We start from the raw sequence: 16392 nt of genomic DNA, 5'->3' as shown, positions 1-16392 counted from the left end.
AGGTCTCAGGCTCAACCTGCTGCAGTCCTACCTGTCAGTCCCCATCTCAGACCAGGACTTCTTCAATGCCGCACAGACAAAGAACTGGTGAGTGTTCGTAACATGGTACACACACTGCCTTTTCATTTTCACTCCGGCTCTGACCAAGGGAGAGTAGTGTAATCAGTCCAGAAATTCCTGCTGTTTATTCACAAAGAGTTGTTTATTTGGATTCAGCAGTTGTGTTCTGTTGAGTCCCAAACAACTGAACAACAACAACACATTTATAAAGGCCTATTTACAGGATACAAAAACTCAAATGTAACACAATAAAATAACAATAACGAGGCTATATACAGGGCGTACCGGTACCGAGTCAATGTGCGGGGGTTCAGATTAGTCAAGGTAATTTGTACATGTAGGTAGGGGTAAAGTGACTATGCATAGTTAATAAACAGCGAGTAGAGGGGGGGGGGGAATTGATTGTTCAGCTATTTAGGAGCCTTTTAGACTTAGACTTGGCGCCCCGGTACCACTTGCCGTGTGGTAGCAGAGAAAACAGTATGAATTGGGTGACTGGAGTCTTTGAGAATTTTTTGGGCCTTCCTCTGACACCGCATAGTATATAGGTCCTGGATGGCAGGAAGCTTGGCCCTAGTGATGTACTGGGCCGTACGCACTACCCTCTGTAGCACCTTACGGTCGGATGCTGAGCAGTTGCCATACCAGGCGGGGTTGCAACCGGTCAGGATGCTCTCGATGGTGCAGCTGTAGAACTTTTTGAGGGTGCACACCTTTTGCACATGTACTGCCCTGTCACTGTAGAGAGAACTGACAGTACTGTAGGTTGGGGTTAGGTTCCGGGTTTCTGCTGATGTTGTGTTCAGGTTGTGCAAGCCTCCGGTTAAATTGAGGCCAGGTTGTGCTAAGCTTGTGCTCTACAACCTGCCAGTTGTCTGAGGATGATCTGAGGTTGTGGTCTAGAGGCCTCCGGTCTGGTTCTGTTCAGTGGTCAGAAGGAAGGATTGGTGTTCTGGAAGTCCTATCACAGCACCCTCAAAGCCTAGCGCAGTGATGAAGATGTTGATGACGACTGTGAAGAAAACAAATACTGTTGCTGTGTTGTTCATCATGTTCAGCTTTGAGTGTTTCCTCACATCATTCAGATCATGCTTCACTAGAGAGAGAGAGAGTATGAGGGTTATTCAACATGTTTACCTTCCTGTTTACAGATAGCCATATAGTGTGTGTGTGTGTGTGTGTGTGTGTGTGTGTGTGTGTGTGTGTGTGTGTGTGTGTGTGTGTGTGTGTGTGTGTGTGTGTGTGTGTGTGTGTGTGTATGTGTGTGTGTGTGTGTGTGTGTGTGTGTGTGTGTGTGCGCATGTTTATGTGTTAGTATGTCTGAATGAGTGACAGACAGAGTGTATTACTAACCTATAAAGACCAGCAGTAGTCCTACGACAACCTGTAGCGTAATAGACATGGACAGCAGTACTATGAGAGGTTTGTAGAATCTGTACTGTGACCCCATGTATAGAACAGTCTTCAGCTGGGATGAGTTAGCCATGATTAGAGCCACATCAAGCATACTCTGAGCTGCACTCTTCTTAGTGGCATAGTGATTCATGTTAATCCTCCGGTACACCTTTCCAGAGGGGTCAAGACGGTCGAGGTTCGCCTGTGGGTTAGAGGGTAGACCATCAGGCTATGGGTCACACATGCTCACACACACTAATGCAGTGGATTAACTACAGGCACTGCCTTTCCTCTACGGCAGAAGGGTGTGTTCTATAACTACATCACACACGGGTGTCCACATCGTCTCACGGAAGTGGGGTTGGGAATTGTCAAGTACGGATAAAGGTAAATACGAGATGTCACAAGTGGGTGCAACACTCCGAAACACAAAGGGCATAGTCAGCTCTTCATGGAGGCGAGAAATATGGCGAGGAGCCAGACAGTGAAATGATTTCTGTAGTCAAAAGGTTTGAACGCTTCATGTCTCCACTAGAGGCTATGAATGCTCTTTAATGAAGCTAATAGACTACGAGCAGTAAATTATATTGGATTGTAGGTCTGTTATTTTATCAATGACTTGGGGGAATACATTGTGAAGTTTCCATACCAGTAGGAGTTATACAGTCCCCACTGGGCACAGACGTCAGTTCAACATCTAATTTTGATTTACCTTTTGTTGTCTACTAATGTGAATTCAACATAAAATCAACAACAACACATTCACCATGTCATTGGATTTAGGTTAAAGGTTAAAGGTGAAAAAGAGACTAAATACTCTTACGTTGATGATTTTTTATCAAATCAAATCAGTTTTCCACGTTGATTCAACGTCATCACATTGATTGAAATGATGTGGAAACACAACCTGGACTCGGGGGTAGACGTAACATAGTGAATATAAATCCGGGACTACCATTTCTTCCCCAGTGGGTCAACTTTTCTCCTTGTAGCCCAAATCCGAATGTTCAGTCACAATGTACAACATCCTATTTAGTTGCTTATGACACAGTTAAAAACACGATAGGACCCCGCCACAGTAACCTGAGGTTTGAGGTTAGAATGTGTAACTTACTTCTATGTCGTCTAGTTTGTTGAGAGTGATGTCCTCCCCGTTCGCCCGTGCTTCACTGTCCATGCTGGCCGAGACAACTGCGGTTACCGATATAACTGACACAGGAAAACTAGTTTAGAATAGTTACATAAGTTACACATGGTAGGCTACCGTGCATCTCGCAAGTAGACTAAAGATCAGCTGTCATCTGCAGTTTGCCGTAGCCTTTCTTGTCACCGGCTTCACGCAGCCAAGCTGAGAATTTTGTATTTCCCAGGGGTGTGAGCTTTGCCTATTCAAAACTACCCCTCCCACTGCCTAATCATACAAACCCAGTACACTCAATCGCTCTCTCTTTCTCTCTCTTTCTCTCTCTCTTTCGGTCTTTCTCTTTCTTAAACACATACAAACACACATACTGTACACACACACACACACACACACACAGCTCTGGAGTGGGAGGGGTTTTCCCTCAATGACGAACATAATACTTGCTCTTCTGGTTTCATTGTCTCAATACGTTCTGTCCTTTAGATGGATGACAAACAGGAATGAACAAGATGTGATTTTAGTTATCATTAAACAACATTACCTTCAAGCGTTTAGTGTGGCGTTAGACAAACAAAAGTAGGATATCAAAACAAAATGTTGATCACGTTTGACAAGCACGCACGCACGCACACACACACACACACACACACACACACACACACACACACACACACACACACACACACACACACACACACACACACACACACACACACACACACACACTTCCAGGTATCCAGTGAGACAGACATGATGAGTGGTGATGAGAGTTGGCCACGGCTGCTCTGTTGGCATTCACTCCTATCACTACAGTAGTGAGGTGGAGAGGAGAGTTAGTAATGAAGTACTTAAGTACTTTTTTATGTGTTACTTCAGCCATGTCTGTGATAAATGTGATTGGCAATGGGCACATCTGTTGGAGCAGTTGTGTATTATGCGTCATCACTGTTGCTTTATGGGGATCGGCTGTCTGATTCAGCTAGTTGGAGTGCTTTTAGAGTAACAACATGAGAAAAAACGTGTTAGCTCATGGACGGGTTGAGATTGATGTGTGTGCACCAAATAGAGGATAGAGTCGAATTTAGTCAAAGAGAATTCAGCAAGCAACAAGCTTTATTAAAGACACAAAGAGAGAGAGAGGGAGTGGAAGACAGAGGGGCAGAGAGGGGAGAGAGGGGGGAGAGGGAGAGAGGGAGAAGGAGAGAGACAGAGAGAGTGGGAGAGAGAGGGAGAGAGAACATGACTCATTATTTAGGTACACTGTTAAAAGAGAGGGTTTTAAAAACAACTAACAAGTGGCAGGTCCATCATGAAAGATATTATTGCCCTGGAAATGTCTTTGTAAGCAAACCCCATCTCTCTCCCACGCAACAAGAACTTGTCTTCAAGGCATTTCAGGGAGTATAGAGGATAAGAAGGAGGGAAACAGTGACACATAAAGTGTTCAGTGTATAGGAAAGAAGCAACTCCTTTCACTTCCTCTTACTGCCCAGACACCAACAACCTAGGTTACTTTCACAGTTATTCTCTCTTTCCCACTTTATAAACCTCTCTCTCCCTCTTTCTCTCTCCCTCTCTTTCTCTCTCAATTCAATTCAAGGGCTTTATTGGCATGGGAAACATATGTTTACATTGCCAAAGCAAGTGAAATAGAAAATAAACAAAAGTAAAATAAACAATAAAAAATGTACTATCTCCCTCTCGCTCTCTGCCTCTCTCTCTCTCTCTCTCTCTCTATCCCTCTTTCTCTCTCTCTATCTCTATCCCTCTTTCTCTCCCTCTCTCTCTCTCTCTCTCTCTCTCAATCTCTCCCTCTCTCCCTCTCAATCCCTCCCTCTCTCTCTCCCTCTCTCTCTCTCTCTCTCTCTATCCCTCTTTCTCTCTCTCTCTCTCTCTCTCTCTCTCTAACCCTCTTTCTCTCCCTCTCTCCCACTCTCTCTCTCTCTCTCTCTCTCTCTTTCTCTCACTCTCTGCCTCTCTCCTTCTCCCTCTCTCCCTCTCTACCCCTCAGTCTCTCACCCCCCCTCTCCATCTCTCTCTCTTTGTGTCTTTAATAAAGCTTGTTGCTTGCTGAATTCTCTTTGACTAAATTAGACCCCATCCTCTGATATTTGGTGCAAATTAGACTCATCTGGGATGCATAGTCTTTGGGTCTATAATGCTCTCATTCAGGCCTATTTCTGTCAGTTAACAGATGGCATCTGTTGCTCAACAGCCTGACTCTTCAAAGTCAGTGACTTGATATAGCAACAAGCTCTGGGGCAATCTGACTGAAATGTAGGAACTATGTGTGGGTCGTGATGAGTTGTACACTACATGACCAAAGTAATGTGGACATCTGCTCGTCGAACATCTCATTCCAAAATCATGGGCATTAATATGTAGTTGGTCTCCCCTTTGTTGCCATAACAGCCTCCACTCTTCTGGGAAGGCTTTCCACTAGATGTTGGAACATTGCTGTGGGGACTTCCATTCAGCCCCAAGAGCATTAATTAGGTCGGGCTCTGATGTTGGGCGATTAGGCCTGGCTCGCAGTCGGCGTTCCAATTCTTTGTGCACGGGGAAATTGTCATGCTGAAACAGGAAATGGCTTTCCCCAAACTGTTGCCACAAAGTTGGAAGCAAAGAATCATCTAGAATGTTATTATATGCTGTAGCGTTAAGATTTATCTTCACTGGAGCTAAGGGGCCCGAACCATGAGAAACAGCCCCAGACCATAATTCCTCCTCCACCAAACATTACAGTTGGCACTATGCATTTGGGCAGGAGCGTTCTCCTGGCATCCGCCAAACCCAGATTCTTCTGTCAGACTGTCAGATGGTGAAGTGTGATTCATCATTCCAGAAAATGCGTTACCACTGCGTCAGAGTCCAATGGTGGCAAGCTTTACACCACTCCAGCCGACACTTGACATTGTGCATGGTGATCGTAGGCTTGTGTGGGCTACTCAGCCATTTCATGAAGCTTCCTCTGATGTTCCTTCCAGAGGCAGTTTGGAACTCGGTAGTGAGTGTTACAACAAGGACAGGTGAATTTTACACACTACGTGTTTCAGCACTCTGCAATCCTGATATTTTCACTTCACAATAACATTAGTTACAGTTGACCGGGGCAGCTCTAGCAGGGCAGACATTTTAAGAACTGACTTGTGTGAAAGGTGTCTTCCTATGATGGTGCCACCTTGAAAGTCACTGAGCTCTTCAGTAAGGTCATTCTATTGCCAATGTTTGTCTCTGGAGATTGCATGGCTGTGTGTTCGATTTTATACGCCTGTCAGCAACGGGTGTAGCTGAAATAGCCAAATCCACTAATTTGAAGGCGTGCCACATACTTTTGTATACATAGTGTGTGTATATTTTGAGTTTCCCAATCACGGCCGGTTGTGATACAGCCTGGAATCGAACCAGGGTCTGCAGTGACGCCTCTTGCACTGAGATGGAGTGCCTTAGACAGACTCGGGTAAAAGTGTTGGTAAGGTATTGTTGGAATGAGGCCAATTAAATGAGAGGCGAGCGTAACTGACAAGCAGACGGTCTGCTATCAATTTACTTTCATTAATACGTGCGCAGAACGATTGCGCTATAATTGCTTTGTTAGTTCGACCACATTGGTCTCCATATTTTTGCAGGAAGGCTAGCTCACTGCACCTGAAAACCCTCGGGGTTTCGCATGTACATTGATAGGCTAAGGATAGAGGCTTTCTCTGAATGTCAAACGAAAAACATACTGTAGGAGACCAAACCTCAGTCATCTGTACCAATGCGTTTTAATTTATAGAGTTGTAGAGTCATAATAGGCTTTAAGGCAAAAGTAACAGAAAATGCACAACAATTAATCAGTTGTTATACCATGCAAGAATATTCAAGTAGAAAAGTAGAGACCCACTAAATTATTTTGCAGGTTTTTGCAAGTGTATATCCATTTTGCAAGTGTATATCCACTTATATTTTACATCGAACGCATTAGGCCTAAATCATAAAACAAACTACAGGTCAATATGTCGTATATAACACATGTGTTTTATATAACTCTGAAAATTACACTTAGCCTATTCAATTCAAGGTCAGACAGAAGAGAGCAGATTCCGAGCCTGTGTCCTCAGTTGGATACAGACAGACAGACAGGCAGACAGACAGACAGACTGCAGAGCCAATAGCTAATCCCGTCGCTTCAGTCTTTATTTCTTCCCCACATGGGCTTCATCTGGAAAAAGAATATATGTTTCAGCATCTCATTACAAGAAGATATGGCCAGCAACCAACACAGCTACTCATTAACTTAAAATCCATATGAGCGTTAATAATGTTGACAATCAGCGTGCGTAATTTCCAACAAGCTTCCGCAAAAAAATGATATCTAATTTAAACTTTTCGATCTAGATGCTTTCTGAGCGTGTTTTCTGGATATTCATCATAAAAGCAGCTTTCCAGAGACACAGTAGTCTACCCGTGATAGAGGGGTCCGTACTATATTCATAATAAATCATTAATTATATCAATTTACACATTTTATTCTTTACATCACAGTAATTCTCACACAGCACCCACCAGCCCCGCTTGTTACTCCTGTTCCGTCAAATCCTCGACAGGTGCGGACCTTTTGCCTGGGTGCTGTCTCTTCTCCACGCGACTCTTGTTCACGTTGTCTAATAGCTGGAGCAACAGGTTGGCCTTACTGCAGCCAGGGTCCAGCACGTCACAGGGACTGTTGGCGCCCAAATCCGGGCTCGTGTTATCCAAGTAGCGTTTGCCGGGGTGTTGGCGCTTCTCCAACTCATTGAGGTCCCCTGCGTCTGACTCTTCGTCCACCTCTCGCCTGCCGGGATGCTGGCGCTTGCTGTAGTACATCATGTAGCGCTTGCCCGGGTGCTGACGTTTGGAGAGTTCACTTAGAAATGCGGGGTTCTCTGTAATCTGCTCCAGCATTAAACGCTTGCCTGGATGCTGTCTTCTCTGCAGCTCCACAAAAGAGTCAAATTCGTCTTCGCGTTTTCCCGGGTGCTGTCTTTTCTGAACCTCACCATAGTCTTCGTCCTCGTCCTCCTCTCGCTTTCCAGGGTGTTGCCTTTTTTCCAGCTCCTCCTGGTACCTCTTACCGGGATGCTGCCGCTTCACCAGCCACTCTGGCTGAGAGGTCAATCCCTCTGTAAAAATAATTAATACATTATTAGTTTAGGGACAGCGGAAAATATCAATCTACCACCACTTGTTATGACATGCGTACATGCATTTCCAATTGAACACACAACGTGTTAATGGCATTTACTTGTGAAAGTTAGATTATCTAAAATATATTTTTTCTATGTAAAACTTTTTTTCTGTGTGTATGTTTTCTGTTTTCATTCTTCCACCATTAAACTGTGTGCTTTGGTGCCAGGATAAACTGCGGGAAAATATTGGATGCGTTTTACGCGCGCTTTGCAGATTGCCCTCCAAATTGATTTTCATCCGAACAAATAAGATAATCTATTAATTTATTCACGTTAATCTTGCACAAAACACGGATAAAACATATTGGAAATGGTGGGTTATTTCTGTATAAATACCATCAAATCGAAATAATTTAGTTTGTATAGTTTCACAAAGACAGATAATCGAATGATTTGTCTTCCTGCAAGTTACTATAAACAGGCATAAAAAGGCATGACTTGAATGTGTGTGTTCAGTGGGTGGCAGGTAGCCAAGCGGTTAGAGCGTCGTTGGGCTAATCAACCAAAAGGTCGTTAATTCTGTCGATGTGCCCATGGGCAAGGCACTTAACCCTAATTTGCTCCATACTACTATGACCGACCCTGTAAAACAGCACATTTCACTGCACCATTTGGTGTATGTGGCAATAAAACATCTTCATTTGTGTTCATTTCTTTGCTTTGTAATTCATTGTAAAACACCACAGCTCTCTTGTCAAACGCGGCCACTTTGCCAAAAACATCAAATAGATCAAAAAGCAACTTAAGCACCGTTCGCGCCATCCTCATTCTCTATATTTTTGAGAATGGAGCGGAGCAGGAGGCTCTCGGCTCTCTGTAGGATGATATCGTCTATAGTCTGCCGGTCCCCCGTCTCCTCATCGGCGGGGATGCCCTGTCCTCGAGCCAATGTCAGGTTGCAGACCACTAGAGATGCCAGAATGATCAGGCAGGCGGACTTCATGGTAACTTGGCTAGTCGTTCTAAAACAAGATAATATATCATTATTAGTGGAGATATACTACTTTAAAAGCATGCAGGTTGCATAATAATTCATTGACTTGGCGTTGCATAACGAATTTAGAGTTTTCTATCTGTTTTACGCACATAATACGTTTCAATATTGGTGCGTAAAACTGGAAATTCATTTTTGGAATAGATATTTGCAAATCATTTTTGGGAGCACGTCCATGTACAAAAATACGAATTGAAGTGATCCAAACTTACCTTAGATTTGTTTTCTGGCTAGTGTCACTCACAGCACCTTCAATAACCTAAATTGCAGCAAACCAACTAGAAAGGTTGTTCTTTGCCTCTTGCAGCGCTTGGAGACCGGTTGAGGCCAAGTTTAGAGGTATGTGCAGATACAACAAGTCCAGCCATTTATAGTCAGTGGTTACCATCGTCACGCCAACCACGTTGTAGTAATTCCATAGGATTCCTTTCATAGGATTCAAATGATGTCACAAATTCGTGCGCAATTGGATTAAAGTCAGTTAGAACCTCTAGAGGACGATGTCCGGTTATTCTCTTGGGCGCCAGCTGGGCCGACCAGCCTAATCTGAGGGAGTGAAATTGGCACTTGATGATGATAACTGCGAGAGAGGATTCATTCATAAATCTTCTTATCATATGTGAGTGTGATAATTTGGCAGAACACCGATTAAAATTAATTAACTTATTTTGCTAGTGTGGCTTTCCTTACTAGTGGTTTGTTAAGATTAGGCCCACACTAAATGTCAATGATGAAAATGCTTGGATTCATTCATAAACCTACTAGCTACAGCCCCTATATCTGTATTTTATTTCCAATTATAGACATTCATTGGTGCGTCATGTTAGAAATGGCGTTGTCATTATTTTCCTAAATTCTCATCGAATTTAACTCTATGGTAATATAGCTATGCTCCTGTGCTGTGAGTCAATAAGAAGAAAACCACATTAAGAATAGATGGCCAGAAGGCTCTAGATCAGCCCCTCGCGGTCACAGGTGCGAGACGTGGTGCCTCTCATGCGCCTTGTGAGCTCACCACGTCCCTCAAGCGCACATTTATTAATGCACTCGTGGTCCCGCCCGCACCTGATGGAATCTTTGAGGAGCGCAAACAATATTATCCTAATTTGCGAAGCCGTTGGACTGAGAACATTATGCACTATCTGTTCAAACAGCTAACACACAGCTCAGATACCCATAGAGTGCCTTCAGAAAGTATTCATACTCCTTGACTTTTTCCACAGTTTGATATGTTACAGACTTATTCTAAAATTGATTACGTATTATTTTTATCATCAATCTACACACAATACCCCATAATGACAAAGCGAAAACAGGTTTTTAGAAATGTTTGCAAAAACCCCCAGAAAGGACAACCTTCTCTGCAGCACTCCACCAATCAGGCCTTTATGGTAGAGTGGCCAGACAGAAGCCACTCCTCAGTAAAAGGCATATGACAGGCCACTTGGAGTTTGCCAAAAGGCACCTAAAGGACTCAGACCATGAGAAATAAGATTCTCTGGTCCGATGAAACGAAGATTGATCTATTTTGCCTGAATAACAAGCATCATGTCTGGAGGAAACCTGGCACCATCCCTACGGTGAAGCATGGTGGTGGCATCATCATGATATGGGGATGTTTTTCAGCGGCAGGGAGACTAGTCAGAATCGAGGGAAAGATGAACGGAGCAACGTATAGAGAGATCCTTGATAACAACCTGCTCCAGACCTCTCAGGATCTCAGACTGGGGCGAAGATGTTTCATTGTAAGCTCATGTACTTGATTAGTGTATTCTGATGAAAATGAAGCTATTTTCTGCCGAATGTTGCACTGATGTATTTTCTGTGAAGGAAAACTATAGTTGCATGTCCCTGATCACCTATTGAAGCAGAAAACACTGACTTTCAATATAAAACGCGACCCCTGTCAATACGTACTGCCTAAGCCTAGCGGAAATACAAGCACCTTTAATTCATAGAACAAGATCTTACTGATTTCTAGCCAAACCTCCACACCTTACGTAGGATATATACTGTAGCTTATCTAGTTAAACCACAGGGACATTCTGCAGAACTGAAGTTAGGTCCTTCTGTGAAACATCACTCAGGGCCTGGACCGGGGTCTCTCCACCCCCCACTTGATTCAGAGAACAGACATTTAAAGCGGGTGTCCAGACTGGGGGTGATTACTTGCTAAAGGACTCTTCTGTGAGGGACACGGCTAGCGACAGAAGCACAATTAACAGCAGAGCATGTCTAACCTGTGAGGCCTCCTCTTCTGCAGTCGTCTCCGCGCCTCACACTGTAGTCACAGTGTGTAAAGACATAGGTCTACATGCTGCACGGGGACCAATTAATTATGCACCCAGCACAGCAGATGAGAAACCATGTGTTTGTTGGTTTTTCTAGCCTACGGAAGACCAGTGCTCACTAACCCTGTAAGACGGTGAAAGTGGAGTTGTGATTTGATTAATTCTGTGCTCATTTGAAGCCTATGTAAAAGCAGATGAGGGAGAGCTTCTAATGAGTAAAATACTGTACATGGAGTGGATGTGTTCTAATAGGATAGCTTTAGAATCTAGAAGTCTGTCGCATCTGACCCACCTGTGGAGTAGGATAAGAATTTGCACTTGTCTTTCCCTATACTTTGCTGATAACTACTTTGTTGTTACGATTGTGATATGTTGTCTCACCTAGCTATCTTATGATGAATGCACTTATAAGGACACAAGGCGAGACCCAAATGTAGACACAGGAAGCAGATGGTTGAGCCCCGAAATGTATTAATCCAAGGGGTAGGCAAGAGGTAGGTCGGGGACAAGTGAGAGTCATAAACTGGGTCAGAGTCCAAAACAGTACCAGACGAAGGGCAGTCTCGAGGTCAGGCCAGGCAGGGGTTCAGTAACCAAATCCGAGTCCCAACAGTACAAGGGGATAGGCAGGCTTGAAGACAGAACAGGCAGAGTGGTCAGGCAGGTGGGTTCGGTATCTGGACAGGCAAGGGTCGAAACCAGGATGACTAGAACCAAAAGAGACTAGGAAAAAATCGGAGCAAGGAAAAATGCTGGCACAGAGAGACAGGAAACACTGGGATATATACACCGGGGATAATAAGCGACACCTGGAGGGGGTGGAGACAATCACAAGGACAGATGAACCAGATCAGGGTGTGACAGCCCTAATGTAAGTCGTCTGCTAAATGACTAAAATGTAGTTATAGCACTCTTTATATCTAACAACTCTATGATTCAGATATTTAAATGTGTGCATTGAAAAAAAGGACTCACTGATAGGTGACACATGTTCCCCTCATGTTACTGTAGGTCTAGTCTGCTGTTCCCTCATGTTACTGTAGGTCTAGTCTGCTGTTCCCTCATGTTACTGTAGGTCTAGTCTGCTGTTCCCTCATGTTACTGTAGGTCTAGTCTGCTGTTCCCTCATGTTACTGTAGGTCTAGTCTGCTGTTCCCTCATGTTACTGTAGGTCTAGTCTGCTGTTCCCTCATGTTACTGTAGGTCTAGTCTGCTGTTCCCTCATGTTACTGTAGGTCTAGTCTGCTGTTCCCTCATGTTACTGTAGGTCTAGTCTGCTGTTCCCTCATGTTACTGTAGGTCTAGTCTGCTGTTCCCTCATGTTACTGTAGGTCTAGTCTGCTGTTCCCTCATGTTACTGGAGGTCTAGTCTGCTGTTCCCTCATGTTACTGTAGGTCTAGTCTGCTGTTCCCTCATGTTACTGTAGGTCTAGTCTGCTGTTCCCTCATGTTACTGTAGGTCTAGTCTGCTGTTCCCTCATGTTACTGTAGGTCTAGTCTGCTGTTCCCTCATGTTACTGTAGGTCTAGTCTGCTGTTCCCTCATGTTACTGTAGGTCTAGTCTGCTGTTCCCTCATGTTACTGGAGGTCTAGTCTGCTGTTCCCTCATGTTACTGTAGGTCTAGTCTGCTGTTCCCTCATGTTACTGTAGGTCTAGTCTGCTGTTCCCTCATGTTACTGTAGGTCTAGTCTGCTGTTCCCTCATGTTACTGTAGGTCTAGTCTGCTGTTCCCTCATGTTACTGTAGGTCTAGTCTGCTGTTCCCTCATGTTACTGTAGGTCTAGTCTGCTGTTCCCTCATGTTACTGGAGGTCTAGTCTGCTGTTCCCTCATGTTACTGTAGGTCTAGTCTGCTGTTCCCTCATGTTACTGTAGGTCTAGTCTGCTGTTCCCTCATGTTACTGTAGGTCTAGTCTGCTGTTCCCTCATGTTACGTGCACTTGCTGGGTGTTAAAGTTGTGGGTAGTTCACATTTTGAACAGCCATGCTTTTTGGCAGTCGTTTTTTTCATGACACTGTTCTGGAGGCGCTCTGTCCCTAATGGAGTTCCCTTGTGCGATGCTTATAGGCACTAGACTATAATTAAGGCAAGCGCTTCCTTCCTTCACCTCTCGTCAATAAGACCAAATACAAAGGAGGTTGGAGGAGGGTTATTAAGAGTGGGGAATCATAACAATTAGAGAGCAGGTCTACAGTATATGCTGGCGAAGAGGACATCTTAAATATACACTCTGCAATGATGCTTGTCTTCCTCAACAGCCACTATTTACTTTCCACTGTCCTTGTTATGAATTGTTTTCAGTCGTGCGGAAGTTTATAAAGTTTTGGTTTCCACTTGCAGATCTGATAAGCGTTCGCGTGATAAAGTAGGAAGTGGGACACAATCGAGGGAAATTATTTTACTTAATTAACTCTTGAAGCTGAGTCATACAGCCCCTGACTGCTCACAGCTTCAGTAATGGCTAGAGTTTGGGTTTGTTTTTCAGAGTTTTCTCCCATGGAGAAACAGAATGACACCAGTGGCTGTTTGGAATGTTCTCTCAACACTCAGGACGAGAAGGAGAAGTTTTGCAAAAGTGAACCCAACAGAGCAAGGGAAACACACATCAAAAGATAGGTGAGTCAGAAAGAGAGGCGGCATGTGTTCCCGAAGCCTAATATGTGGGTGTAAGTGAGAGAACAGTGAAGCAGAGGTGGAATCCAACTAAGAGGGAGAGTGTGAGAACAAGAGAGAAAGAGAGAGCGAGAGGGAAAATAACACAGAAGCCTAACTGAAGCAGTCAGAGGTAAGAAATACTGACCAGACAGCTGCCAGGGACAGAAGGCTCTCTGTGTGGTGGCTACTAGCTGCTGAGAGACAGATAGGATGGAAACAGACAGATTCAGATCAAGAAAAAGTAAAATAAACAAATAAACAGAAGAGCTGGCGTGTGGATGGAGTGACAATGTGACATCCACCTCTAACCTGGCATTGACACTGCCCTGACAGGGTTCACTGTGGCTGGATGTGAGTGATGGGTACAGGCCCTGGTCATGGAGGTTGCTGGGTGGGGGACTGGTGATGAGGCAATATCTGGACACTGAGGTCAGAGGGGGTCTGGAAGGCTGGTTGTTCTCTGTTGCTCTTCCGGCTCTGAGTCAAACCCAACACACTAACTGCATACTAACTATGGATTGATGGGCTAATAGAGGGTAATGGCCATTTACTGTTAAAGCCAAAGGTTGTGAGAAAGACCTTATTCTATCCCTGACAAGCGGTTAAATGTTGTGTTTTAATTACAGGTTTTGTATTTTATATTTCGGTGGGGTTCAACAGAAAAAAGGGTTCCAAGGGTTCTTCAGCTGTCCCAATAGGAGAACCCTATTTGGTTCCAGGTAGTACCCTTGGAACCCTAATTGGAGGGTAGGGTATTAAAGTATAACTCTCTCAGGTGTATGTAGTGCCTGATGAAGCCTAAGTGAGTTACAGTGAGCACATCTTCAGCCTCACTGACTCCCTCTCACTAGTCAATGCGGCCCACAGATCCATCCATCAGCTGCAGGCAGCTCACGCCTGTCTAATACCATGGGGGCTGGACGCACATGAGAGACCAGTTCTACCTCACTCCAAGAAGTGTTACATGTACCAAAATATATACTGAACAAAAATATAAATGCAACATGTAAAGTGTTTCATGAGCTGAAATAAAAGATCCCATACAAACATATTATTTCTCTCAAATTTTGTGTACAAATTTGTTTACATCTCTGTTAGTGAGCATTTCTCCTTTCTCCTGCCAAGATAATCCATCCACCTGACAGGTGTGGCATATCAAGAAGCTGATTAAACAGCATGATCATTACTCAGGTGTACCTTGTGCTGGGGGACAATAAAAGACCACTCTAAAATGTGCAGTTTTGTCACACAACACAATGCCACAGATGTCCCATGTTTTGAGAGAGTGTGCAATTGGCATGCTGACTGCAGGAATGTCCACCAGAGGTGTTACCAGATAATTTAATGTTCCTTTCTTTATCATAAGCCACCTCCAACATCGTTTTAGAGAATTTGACAGAACGTCCAACGGGCCTCACAACCTTAGACCACGCCAGCCCAGGACCTTCACATCCTGCTTCTTCTGAGACCAGCCACCCGGACAGCTGATGAAACTGAGTATTTTTGTCTCTAATAAAGCCCTTCTGTAGGGTAAAGCCCATTCTGATTGGCTGGGCCTGGCTCCCCAGTGGGTGGGCCTATGCCCTCCCAGGCCCACCCATGGCTGCACCCCTGCCCAGTCATGTGAAATCCATAGATTAGGGCCAAATGAATTTATTTCAATTGACTGATTTCCTTATATGATCTGTAATTCAGGAAAATGTTTGAAATTGTTACATGTTGCGTTTATATTTTTGTTCAGTATACATGACCTTCTTACACTAGATGGCTCACCCTCATCATGTAGAGAAGCTCTAAGATGGTGGATCTCTGAGATGACCTCATAGGGCTGGGCTTGTCTGTCAAAGGCAGTAACTGGTGTGTCTCTCTCCTGCAGGGGGCGAGAGGACAGGCGTGCATCACAAAGTATGGGCTCTGAGACAGAAAACATGGGAGAAATGTGAGAGAATCAGCGGGGTTTGCTTAGGCTGTGCCCCTAAACTTCCTCACTGGATCGAGGTGTTTCATTTCACAAACATGTTTTATCCTGAGATCTTAAAAAATAAATTGTAGCCCTATATTTAGGTGCTACTTTAGACCATTGGGACTTGTGCCCACGTGTCAGGCTCTTCGCCAGGTTGTTGCTGGGAGGCCAAAGTCACTACTCTGATTTCTTTCGCTGTTTATCTCTCTCCTCCAGTAGAATGAATCTCTTTTAGTAAACTGATGGAGAGAATTGTGTTTGACCAAATGCTATTTTTCAGAGAACAAGTTAACTACTGACTTTCAGGACACATATAAAGAAGAACACTCACTGTACTGCAATGACTCAGATGACATATGATTGGTTAAAATAAAAGGATAATAAAATGATAGTTGGAGCTGTATTGTTAGATTTTAGTGCAGCCTTTGATGTTATTGATCATAAATTGTTATTGAAGAAACTCACTTGCTATGGCTTTACATCACCTGCCATTTTACGGCTGGAGAGTTATTTATCCTATAGAACCCAAATAGTATTCTTCAGTGGAAGCTTCTCTAACATCAGATACAGTACGGTGTTGCCTTGGGCCGTTACTCTTCTCTATTTTTACAAAGCTAGACTGACTATGTATGCGGTTAATCCCCACTCTACATGTCAGCACCCAAAGCCAGAGAGCTCA

General features: G+C 44.0%; 2 protein-coding genes and 1 long non-coding RNA gene across 5 annotated transcripts; 1 reads left to right on the top strand and 2 right to left on the bottom strand.

The window, feature by feature from the left end:
• Window positions 1-4: 4 nt before the first annotated feature.
• On the top strand, window positions 5-15830 carry LOC115168433 (uncharacterized). 2 transcript variants are annotated; one of them, XR_003870667.1, is made up of 3 exons: window positions 5-87; window positions 13581-13711; window positions 15627-15830. It is a non-coding gene; the product is annotated as an uncharacterized LOC115168433 (long non-coding RNA). The 2 variants fall into 2 exon arrangements; XR_003870666.1 differs by lacking the exon at window positions 15627-15830 and having other exon boundaries at window positions 13581-13985.
• On the bottom strand, window positions 182-3022 carry si:dkey-93l1.9 (Ninjurin domain-containing protein). Of its 2 annotated transcripts, none has more exons than XM_029723709.1 (3): window positions 2570-3022; window positions 1414-1657; window positions 182-1156 (listed from the first exon to the last, which is right to left on the bottom strand). In XM_029723709.1, the coding sequence occupies exons 1-3, from the start codon at window positions 2630-2632 to the stop codon at window positions 960-962; spliced, it is 504 nt and encodes a 167-aa protein (XP_029579569.1). In that variant the 5' UTR covers window positions 2633-3022; the 3' UTR covers window positions 182-959. The 2 variants fall into 2 exon arrangements, with proteins under 2 accessions (XP_029579569.1, XP_029579570.1); XM_029723710.1 differs by having other exon boundaries at window positions 182-1072.
• On the bottom strand, window positions 6343-9265 carry LOC115168430 (pro-thyrotropin-releasing hormone-A). Its single transcript, XM_029723706.1, has 4 exons — window positions 9016-9265; window positions 8560-8771; window positions 7148-7743; window positions 6343-6803 (listed from the first exon to the last, which is right to left on the bottom strand). The coding sequence occupies exons 2-3, from the start codon at window positions 8750-8752 to the stop codon at window positions 7160-7162; spliced, it is 777 nt and encodes a 258-aa protein (XP_029579566.1). The 5' UTR covers window positions 8753-8771; window positions 9016-9265; the 3' UTR covers window positions 6343-6803; window positions 7148-7159.
• Window positions 15831-16392: the final 562 nt, after the last annotated feature.

Source organism: Salmo trutta, chromosome 30, assembly GCF_901001165.1.
Source record: "Salmo trutta chromosome 30, fSalTru1.1, whole genome shotgun sequence".
Taxonomy (NCBI): domain Eukaryota; kingdom Metazoa; phylum Chordata; class Actinopteri; order Salmoniformes; family Salmonidae; genus Salmo; species Salmo trutta.
Note: the sequence above shows the minus strand (reverse complement) of the source record. Positions and strands in the feature narration are given on the sequence as shown.

What these genes read in the sequence shown, in the direction of transcription:
- si:dkey-93l1.9 (XM_029723709.1), bottom strand. Translation starts at nt 2,632, where the DNA reads ATGGACAGTGAAGCACGGGCGAACGGGGAGGACATCACTCTCAACAAA. An exon ending in ACAAACTAGACGACATAGAA is followed by an intron (nt 1,658 to 2,569) that starts GTAAGTTACACA and finishes TCTAACCCACAG; the next exon opens with GCGAACCTCGACCGTCTTGA. An exon ending in ACTACTGCTGGTCTTTATAG is followed by an intron (nt 1,157 to 1,413) that starts GTTAGTAATACA and finishes CTCTCTCTCTAG; the next exon opens with TGAAGCATGATCTGAATGAT.
- LOC115168430 (XM_029723706.1), bottom strand. Translation starts at nt 8,752, where the DNA reads ATGAAGTCCGCCTGCCTGATCATTCTGGCATCTCTAGTGGTCTGCAAC. An exon ending in GAATGAGGATGGCGCGAACG is followed by an intron (nt 7,744 to 8,559) that starts GTGCTTAAGTTG and finishes TTATTTTTACAG; the next exon opens with AGGGATTGACCTCTCAGCCA.